The sequence below is a fragment of the Sinocyclocheilus anshuiensis genome, unplaced genomic scaffold (genome assembly GCF_001515605.1).
Source record: "Sinocyclocheilus anshuiensis isolate Anshui unplaced genomic scaffold, SAMN03320099.WGS_v1.1 scaffold25, whole genome shotgun sequence".
Lineage (NCBI taxonomy): Eukaryota > Metazoa > Chordata > Actinopteri > Cypriniformes > Cyprinidae > Sinocyclocheilus > Sinocyclocheilus anshuiensis.
This window is the reverse complement of record NW_015536477.1, coordinates 433,561-444,633: the sequence shown is the minus strand read 5'-3', so window position 1 is coordinate 444,633 and position 11,073 is coordinate 433,561. Positions and strand designations below refer to the sequence as shown.

General features: G+C 36.9%; 1 protein-coding gene across 3 annotated transcripts in view; it reads right to left on the bottom strand.

Moving 5' to 3' along the window:
* The window catches only part of rnf145b (ring finger protein 145b), a 30,795-nt gene that overhangs the window by 2,197 nt on the left and 17,525 nt on the right, over positions 1-11,073 (bottom strand). For 2 of the 3 annotated variants that reach the window (XM_016451111.1, XM_016451031.1), the window contains exons 3-9: positions 8,305-8,413; positions 7,982-8,073; positions 5,914-6,149; positions 4,757-4,932; positions 1,228-1,368; positions 928-1,110; positions 349-496 (exon numbers count right to left, since the gene is read on the bottom strand). In XM_016451111.1, the coding sequence (XP_016306597.1) occupies positions 349-496; positions 928-1,110; positions 1,228-1,368; positions 4,757-4,932; positions 5,914-6,149; positions 7,982-8,073; positions 8,305-8,413 (1,085 nt within the window). Of the gene's footprint in view, positions 1-348; positions 497-927; positions 1,111-1,227; positions 1,369-4,756; positions 4,933-5,913; positions 6,150-7,981; positions 8,074-8,304; positions 8,455-10,577; positions 10,584-11,073 lie in introns of those variants that run through there. The other variant, XM_016451186.1, reaches the window with a different exon arrangement.

Here is an 11,073-nt window from a genome sequence, read left to right as displayed (position 1 = left end):
ATCAAAAATATATATATATATATATACACACACACACACACAAACGCACACAAAATAAAAAAAAATTTAATAGTATGTTTTTATTTTTATTTCTTTTGTTTTTACTTTCTTAAATATCCCCGGTTTTATTGTGCAAAATATTCAAGACAAAAAAAATTCTGCTTCTGAAACACTATTTATTTCTGTTTCCATAACTAAGGTAGACAACCCATCATAAATGTCCGGTTGATCAACGGATATATACTAATACACCACTTCATCTTTAAACAAAGCTTGACAATGCAGTAGTCTCTATGTGTTGTGATAGCGACTGTTAATTTGTATTTGCTGTGTGTGAGCTTTGTGTACCTGCAGTGACGTGAGGATGCTGGAGGAGATGATTATGAGCAGCCAGAAGTCCATGCGGAAGAACTGGCAGATCATGTAAGCCATGTAAGCAGGGAAGACCAGCAGGAAAAGACACAGACTCACTGCTCGGAAATGCTTCCACAGACTCCTGCAACAACAGAGGATACAAGAAATGCTCAACATAGATAGAAAAACACACATATCGCCCAGCCAGTACTCTGAGAGTGCCCTAACAATGTTATTTCCTCATTAAAAGGCCTATCAAAACTAGTAAAAAAGTAAATTAAAAAATAATGCATGTTAACATTTACTCTGGTTTATACTGTCACAAGACTTTTTTTGGAAGCTAGTTCAATTGTTAAATTAAATTAAATTAATACATTAAAACAATAAAAATAAATAAACTTTCCAACCATATAGAAAATGTCAAAAATGTAAAAAAAATAAATAAATACAACTTTTGTAAATAATTTACATATGTGCCGTTTCACATAACAAATAACAAGCCTTGTCTGAAAGTTGCAGGAGAGATGTATTCTGATCAGGAGTGAAGTATGCAGGAGGTGCTGAGGCTCTTACTTGTCTCTGGAGGCCCCCAGTGCCAGAACTATGGGGTCGGCGATCTCCAGCATGGACTGCAGGATGGAAGCCACCACAACAAAGAGGATGATGCTGAGGAGGAAAGCTCTGTGAATGACCTGCAGCTCAATGAGCCCGGTCTGAACAGCCAAGATCAGCAGAGTGATACCCTCCGTCATGCCCCTGAAATCCAGATGAGAAAGAAACTACTGTATACACTCTTAAATATATACAAGTACCTGCAAAAAAAGTTGTTTTGAACTGGAGTACTGTAAGCATATTTGAGTGGATGTTTCTCACCTGTGCATGGTGTTGTCATTCATGAAAGCTCTGTAACCCTGTAGGTAGAACTTGCAGAGGGTGAGGACGCCCAGCGCCACAAAAGACACAGTGAAGACCAGCCCCAGCAGAGAGTAAGGAGTACAACAGCACTCAGCGATACTGCAGAAAACACACACAACCAACAAAACATTTACATATGCTACATATTGTTAAATGGTGATTTGGGCTGCACGATATCTCGAAATTATCAAAATATCGCGAAATGCATTTCGCAATGGCATACGATATCTGAATCATTTTAATAATAGGCTACTTCAAAACGTTGCAAAAAGTCAAAGTTTTAGGTCGACGCATATAGCAGAGAATAGACTGGGCACGAGACTGACTTGGTTGATGTTAAAAAGAGTTATCAAGTGCAATAAGTTGTAGAAAAGAACTCTTTGCCGTCTCGTCTTGCTGTCTGACACACACCTGAAGCTCGCACAAGCCGCATCTTGGAACTAAAGTGTGCGCACGTGCACACAGAAACGTATTTCCGACCCCGCGAACACAGTTGATTCGTCTTTCACATCTCCTTACGTCTGAACAGACACATACACACAGAATTGTCAAAATTCCCGTCTCCACAATCATTCTCGTAAACAGTCAGTTATGTTTTAAATTAATGTAAACAGCTGAGAAAGAAATTGGATGTGTATCATTATACGGGATCTGTGCAGTTGGCCTTAAAGGGACAGCAGCTGAATATGTCACTAATGTTAATCAAACAACAAAACACAGCTTTAACAAAGATTAATCTAAATTTAATTCATACAGTGAACACTATGCAGTATCTTACACTTAATTATTAAATTTCTATACCTGAAAACAACTGTAAGACCTTATTTTATTTGTAACCATTATATTGTATTTATCTATGCTTTTAATTGGTGTTTTTGATCTTATATTTATTATTTATTTTTTTACTGACTGTTCACTTGCCTTTAATCATGTTTGCTATAGTTTTTACTGTGGTACTGAAGTACTTAAAGTGTACTTTAAGTAATAAACAAAAAACAAAGTTACAAGGTGCGTCCCAAATCGTGTACTTATGCACTAGTCTATGACGTTTTAAATAGTGCGTAGTGCGAGTAGTGCGTTCACACTGAAAATTCCAAAAAGAAAAAGTGCACTTTAAATACCCGGATGACGCACGTAAATAACCGAAAAAATTAAGTGTGGAATGTTGGACACTTCATGCACTCAATTGTCGCAGCATTAATTACGCACCGAAGGGGGAGGAGCTATGAGACTCCGATTATGAATGACAAAATAATCTTATATAATACATACTACACATGGTTGAGTACATAGTGCATAAGTACATAGTGTATGAGGGCATAATCTATAGTGCGTCATTTGGGAAGCAGCTACATAGATATAAAATAAGTGGCATTAATTTTTTTTTGTTTGTTTACATTGATGTTAAAATTACATTTTCAGATTTGTTACATTACTTTTTATGTAATGCTAAAACACTGCTCGTCACTTTCAGAAGTTGTACTGATGCTTTCTTTTCCAAGAAAGAATCAATGTGAAACATATATATTGGTTATATAATTTTCATTTTTAAATATTTTAAAATTTTAATTAAATAGATTTTGCACACTTAAAGCAATATCGTATCTCACATCGAATATCGCATTATCTAACAAGGTATCGCATATCGCATTTTTCTTCAATATCGCACAGCCCTAATGGTGATTTCGATTTCTACTGTCCTATTTTCCGCTATTCCAAATCCTTGTTGCAATGCATTCTGGTTTATATCTAGACTAGGGATGTCAGTTTATGATCACTCCCATGATCGATCATCAATTAAATTAACAATCAATCAATTGATCGATTAATCGCTAACCCTAACACTTCAAAATGCGTCTACTGCAGTGTATAGTCACCGGCATTACAGGATGTGCAAATCCTGTAATCGGCTCCTCAACGATAATCCCATCGTGTTCGGCCAGGAATCTTGGGGTTATTCTTGACGATCAGCTGACCTTTAAAGATCACATTGCAAAAACAGCACGATCATGCAGGTTCGCACTACACAAAATCAGGACGATCAGACCCTTCCTAACAGAGCATGCAACACAGCTTCTCGTCCAGGCCCTTGTCATTTCTAGTCTGGACTATTGTAATGCTCTTTTGGCTGGACTTCCAACATGTGCAATTAGACCTCTGCAAATGACTCAGAATGCAGCAGCAGGTCTTGTTTTCAATGAGCCCAAGAGAGCCCATGTCGCACCGCTTCTCATCTCTCTGCACTGGCTTCCAGTTGCTGCTCGCATCTAGTTCAAGACAGTGCTTGCCTACAGAACAGCCATGGGCTCCACACTCTCCGCACCCTCCTACCTCTGCTCTCTCCTACTCGTCTACATCCCCTCCAGAAGCCTGCGGTCTGTAAATGAGCGGCGGCTTGTGGTCCCATCACAGAGAGGCACAAAATCACTATCTAGGACATTTTCTTTCACCGCACCCTGTTGATGGAAAGACCTGCCTAACTCTATCCGGACAGCCGAATCCCTGACAATCTTCAAGAAACAACTGAAAACTCATCTCTTCCGTGAGCATCTAACTGCCTCCTCATAAAAAAGGGAAAATTTTTTTTGATGCCTTTACTTTTTCTATTCTCTTATTATCCATTATCCCTTCCTGTCCTAGCTTTTACTATTTTAAACGATGACTGAAACCTTGCATAACGGGCACTTCTCGTGTTTATTGCCATCTTATGGTAAATTGTATTCCTGTTGTATTCCTCAACTGTAAGTCACTTTGGATAAAAGCATCTGCCAAATTAATAAATGTAAATGCCACTCAAAGCGTGCCGTAGTTATTTTTTGAATCCTTTTTTTTTTTTTTTTTAAATCAAGGTTATTGTTGGCTGTTTCATATCCTGTCACTGAGACCGCTGAATGCGTCATTTTTAAATGGTATCATGGTGCTCATTGTTGTATTGCATTTTAGAAACACAATCAAAATGTTTGCAATTAACATTATCACCATTTAAAGTAAAATGATCCCAAACGTAACTAAAGCACGTAGGGCTGGGCCAGGAAGTATGACTAACCGCTACCACCACTGCTGCTTTCCCCTAAAAGTGCAACATCCTTGCTTGTGCGGAAAGTATAATTCACTTTTCTGACCGTTTACAAATGCTCTGGAATACTGGGGGAAAACATTTTATTTCTGTTTTTGTAGTTTATATTTTATGCACTTTTAAAGTCTGGATCACATTAAAAGCATAATTTGTACATTGTGAATTATTTGCACAAGAGATCCAGCCCATCACTCTCGCCTGTATTTTCCTCATGTGTCTGCAGCACGTTTTGTGCATGAACCGCACAAACCCCAAAACTACACACTGTGCTTAGTCGAACATCGATAAGTGTCACTGTCACAAATAATTATCGACAATCAATCATTAGCATCCCTAGTCTAGACGCTAACCTTTGTGCTGATTAAAAACAGTGTGACTCAGTAGCTGGACTATATGTTGCAGCAGTCAGACCTGGTGAGGAACAGGAAGAGCAGCCTCTCTCGGGAGGGCGGCTGGTCCCGTGTGCTGAAGTAGGTGTAGATCTGCAGTGCAAACAGCACCAGCCAGAAGCACATGAAGAGAACAGGCAGAACCAGCTGATTCCACAGAGATATGCCCAGAGCCAGCAAACCATACACCTCCACCACCTACAGAACAGCACAAGAAACAGGGGGATGTTACAAAAAAAAAAGTTAAAATACTGGCTGGTAGGATGAAAATGTGAACCATTTACATTTCAAAAACATCTTATTTTACTTCACATTATTCACAAACCAACAAAGTTTGATATTCTAAATATTCTAGTCTTATATCACAATGTGAGAAATTTTATTTAAATGATAACAATATATACATATCATGATAGTTATTTTTGCTTTAAGTAAGGTTTTTATATACATTTTTGTTTTATACCATTTAAAATGTCATAATTCTCATCATCGATTTCAATATCACAAAAACAATAATACTAGCCCAACATTAATGTATGCATTTATCACATAAATCACATAAACATTAATCACATAAGCTTAAAAAAAAACAACAACTCAATCTTACTGAAGAAAAATAAACAGTCAAAAACAACAAAAGTGACAGTAAATACATTTATAATGTTAGAAAAGACTTCTATACGAAAGGTGTCATTTTGAACCTTCTATTCATCAAAGAATCCTAAACAAATCCGCAAAAATACCAAGCAGCACATCTGTTTTCTTGGGTATCATATAATCTGCATATTCTAATGATTTCTAAAGGATCATGACATTAAAGTTCAGCTTTGCCATAACAGGAACCAATTTAAATTTAAAATACATTAAAACATACGTTTTAATAATATTCGACAATATTACTGTTCTTACAGTACTTTTGATCAAATAAATGCAGCTTTGGTGAGGATAAGACACTATTTTCAAAAACATTACAAACCAACAACAAACATTTTAAAAGGTAGGGTATATGGGTTTTCTATGACATTTTTATACAAATTTGCTTTAAAAAAATATCTGCTGTGTAGATATGTAATTTCACATGTAAAAAATGCACATGATCACATGAGAAAAATATTGCAGTTTGTGGAATTGAGGCGGCGACACATCTTACCCCATTCTCTACACCTATAAAACTCGTACCTGCACCAGCTCTCTGTAGGCAGTTTTGGCCAGATTGTATGGCACCAGTAGGTTGGAGGCGATGAAGTAGAGCACCTCCAGACCGGTGAAGATCATAGCAAAGCGGTTGATGAAGACGATGGTCTCCAGGGGCACGAGGCACATTCTAGCCACTAGAGGGAGCAGGTGTGCAGAAAACAGCCAGATCTGTTTGGTCTGCATGACGCAGGAACACAGCGTACACACCACGACCTGACCTGAGGGAGAGGATAGTCTTACTGAACAAACACTAACTTACAGATGCACAGAAAAACACACTAACACACCTCAATGTTTCCTTTAAAAAGGTGCTTTGAACGTTCCCAGTGGGAGTGCTCACAATGTGGTCGGCTTTGCCGTGTTGACATGGCAAATAAAAGACATCATCTCAATTTGACTCAAATCAAACAAAACAAAAAGGGTTAAACTACTGAAGTTATGCGTCTATCAGTTTGGTCTCTTTTCACTGTCAGAAGGGATGAAACTTTTGTATTTAGATATAAAAAGATGAGTGTCATTTCAGAGTGTCGATTCAAATGAATAGCTGAATAACTTTTCTGTTCAACTCTGTTGCATCACACAAATCAGCTGCTATCACAAGGTCTAAAGAATTTAATGACGTACAAATTATATTGCAAAGAGTTTCTCACGATATCGGTGTTACCAAAGGGGACGTAGTACATGTGCATACTGCATACGAAACGCCTATACGATACAAAATTTATGCGTATACAGCTAAACGCGTCTCCGTGAGGACGGGGCCTTAGATCTTCATTCGTCTGGTCAGTAAAGAACACAGATTTTGCCTATGAATATTTTCTATTTAAATGGTTTAATTTCAAATAAAATGAGGAAGCTTCCCTGCGGTGCTGCCGTCTTTGTGAACTGTGCTAAACATATTGCAGTGTGATTCTTCTATATAACACAGAGATTTTGAGGATTAAATATCTGGATATAAAGAAAGTCTGAGGTAAATATTTGATTAAACATGACTTTCAACCTTTCCAGTTGAAATATTTTAAAGCTTAAGACCTACTTTATAATATTTTAAATGTATTTTAGAAAAAAGAAATCAATAATTTCTGTGACTTTATTATTATTATTTCCATGACATTTTATGTGATAATTACTCACAAAAACTAATTTTTACCTACTGAAATATTTTAGAGTTTGGCATAACTACAAAAAATTATATCGGTTATTTTCCAAGAAATATCTGTGACTTGTCCATGACTTTTTTTTTTTTTATTATTTCCAGGATTTTCCCAGGAAGTTTAAACAGTCTACACAGACTTCACCTGCAAAAAAGCCTATTTTAAATTCAAAACCTATTTTAGAATTTTTCTAAAGTATTTAGCAAAATTTCTATTTTAGGGATTCCATGATTTTTCCAAACCCGTTTTTCATGGTTTTCCAGGAAATGTCAGGGAATTTGTAAATTGTGAATTTACTGAAACAAGTTACATACATCAGAGCTCCTGTAGTACTATGCTTCCTAAAATTATAAAGAACATTCCTTGATACAGAACCGAGCAGAAAGCATTAGGCTATTTTTTTCTACTGTAGAGTTGCTCCTGTTTTAGCTTACTTCTCTTTTATCCAACTCTCGATGCCATGGATGACCTGTCAAACTGATATTCCATATGCCACCTCTATTACATGTGTTGATAAAAGATGATTAGATGACAGTGTCTTGGGTGTTACTACCTTGGGATGAAGTTTCACTCTTTTAAATCAATTAAATCAGTTAGAAATGTATTCAAGGCTGTTTTTCTTGGATCGGGATGGCTACACGCCATTCCATTCCTAAATGCCTCATTAGTAAAACTGGAAGTATTTCACAGGGCCTCTATTCATTAGCAAATTGAGCACACCGAGATCTGGTTTCTTCTTTTTCAGATTCTGTGTTATAGTTCAGCAGTCAGGTCTCTTTTCCAGCAAGGGTGGGAACCGAAGTTCAGTAACACGACACCAGTTGCGAGTAACTCATCCCTGCAGCAGTAAAGAGAACAAAATGGTGTTGTTTTGGAGTTGGTAATGCAGGACATACCGATGAGTGCTGTGGTAAAGCGGTTCATGGACAGTGGCTCCAGGTAGAGGGGTCCCTCATAACCCGAGTCCAGCTCTCCACGTACGTAATCCCTGCAGGAACACCAGTCATTGGGCACGGTCTGTTTGACAGTCATGATAAGTACTAAACAGTTCATTTATTTCAAAATGTGATGAGCACGTTTTTAATCGGTAATAATGAGTGACACTGCAGCTAGATTTAATGTGAGTGTGTGTACAAGAAATGTCAACATGTCAGCACTTCAAAACCAACGTGTCATTGTGTTTGTGTACAGTTGAGCATGGGGTGCTGTGAGCACAGACCTGGAGAGCTGGTGCCCAGCGAAGAGCAGAAGAGCTGTGAGCACATAGAGGTAGAGCTGCACCAGATGCTGCCGGGGTAAAGTCAACAACACCAGACTGAGGATGTAGCCTGAAGAAAAGGGAGTCTCAATTACTGACAGGAATAATACACTGCATTAAATTAAAATAAAACAAAAACTTCACAAAAATATAGTTTGGCTTTAAATTACACACAAGTGTCAATGACATAATTACATAACAGTGCCCACAATAAAGGAAAATATTTTTTAAAATGCAAAGTAAAAAGCATTTGCCAAATAAGAAATGTACCCTTTGTATTCATTTTGATTTCATAGGATTCTGCAAAACGTTTATACCATTTTCAAAGTTTAATTTAATGTCTCTAAAATGTCATGTGATGTAACCAAGTAAAAAGTAATAACATTTCCCCTACACCTTGAATACATGCGAGTGTACACATCTCAACCCTTCTGTTGAGTTCAAAAAATTAAATGAAATGTGAGAAATGTAATCATTCTCGTCTCTTTTATTGTTATGTCTGTTGTGGTGGGGTCAATTTGACACCTTTTTGTTTAAAATTAGCTGAACAGAGAATTTTTTTCATGACTATTTGCACATTGAGGTACAAAAAACTACAAGCAAGTATAAATAGAACTTTTTGTAAAAAATAAGTACTACTAAAATATTATGCAAAGTAAATGTTTTTTTTTTTCATTGTTTTAAAGTAAATATTTACATTTTTGCTAATATTTAAGGTAAGCTTTATTTTGAAACGTTATTCTGATATACGACAATACAAGACTACCTGTGTTATGACATACTTTACCAAATTAACTTGCTAACACTGGTGATTATGAAACTAAATACGTGAAACAGAAAGTGGGATGCAGCTCTGGTTTTTACAGTCAGTGCTAATTGAAACTGCTAAAGACAGTGTTACAGCAAAGGAAAAGATACTGATTTAATTTAAAGGGGTCATATGATGTTGCTAAAAAGAACATTATTTTGTGTATTTGGTGTAATGAAATTTGTTTATGCGGTTTAAGGTTCAAAAAACATTATTTTCCACATACTGTACATTATTGTTTCTCCTCTATGCCCCGCCTTTCTGAAACACGTCGATTTATACAAAGCTCATCGGTCTGAAAAGCGAGGTGTGCTGTGATTGGCCAGCTATCCAGTGCGTTATGATTGGCCGAATACCTCAAGCATGTGACGGAAATGTTACGCCCCTTACCATACTGTGATGATGCCCTGTCAGGCCGGAGCGATGATTCAAAAACATGAAAACCCATTATAAATGAGGCATTCGTTGCATCCAGTGGGGACATAATTATGGATTATAATGACTTATACTGTAGATAAAGAGATAAAAACTCTTTAAATATAAAAAACGTACTTACAGTCCGTGAGTCAGAACAGCCGGCACTGTAGTCTACTCTACCAGGATCAGGAAACGGTCCTCCATAAAATGTGCTGCCTAGAGTGAGCAGAGGCCCCGGGGGCTAGAGTGAGGAACGGCCGGAGGGCTAGAGTGCGCAGAGGCAGCGGGCTTGAGAACGGCGCATTCGGCATTACGAAGCAGATATCGTCCTCTTTTGGAAGGCCAAACAAAGTAGTTTCGCTTTCACAACGAAACACACAGCGCCTTCACGACATCTTCCCACATAGTGACATAGATATGTGGGGGCGTGTTAAAACAAGCCGTTTTAGGTAGGCGTGGCTGACTCTTAACTTTTATAAAGAATATCTCTTTGGATTTGAGACTTTAGTCTTTGCAACTTTACAGATCTTCTTTATGCACCAAGAGCTTGTAACACTCCAAAGAGAAAGGAACAATTGAAATCACATCAATCCGTGCATCATTCGATCATTCGTTTTTTTATTTAATATTGAAAGTAGAACATTTTGAAAACGGCTCCTTTTTCAAAAACGAGAATTCAATTTTACCATAGGACTATAAATGACAGAGTATTAAGTTATTTCCCCTCGACGAAGAAAAAAATCCTAGTGAACATCAATCAGTTCTCAATATTAATTTTAACTGCTTTAAATATGACTTTTTTAAGCGGATGCATATTTGTCGTAAAATAATCCTATGCATCTCGTGGCGCATATTCCAAGCATTCTGAAGGTATACTGAGGGTTTGGTGAGAGAAAAACCGAAATGGCAAGTTATTATATTTTATGAAAATCTTGCGCTGCTCATGCTGCGCACAAGTGCATATCCTTTTGAGACATCAATTATAATCAATTTTAATAAAATACAAAACTACATTATATAACTCTAACAGTAGGCTATTTAATATCGGTTGTTCTCCGGTTGTCAGTCAGAATGACAGTTCTTGCGTGAACATAGGCCTATATATACCCAAGCCAATTTATTATTCTTTCCTTTTTGTCTTAGTGTTTAAAATATTTATTTTGAAACGAATTAATTAATTAATTTCTTAATTAAACAAACAAACAGACTTACTGGGTGAGCAGGGTAGGCTATGACAGCTGTCATATCATACACTGCGCCATGCCCAGCTGATGCAAAGAATAGAATTTATATCTACACAGAAGATAGCCCTGTCTAGACTCTGCCACGAACATTTAAGATGAATTTTCGTATTTTCCTTTTTTGGAAAAAAAAAAAAAAAAAAAAAAAAAGGAGCCGTTTACTCATTTTTCTACTTTCAATATTAAATCAAATCGAATATGCCGCCGATATGAAATTTCTTTTTACAGAACATATAACGCAGATAAAATGCTTGAAATGGTGTA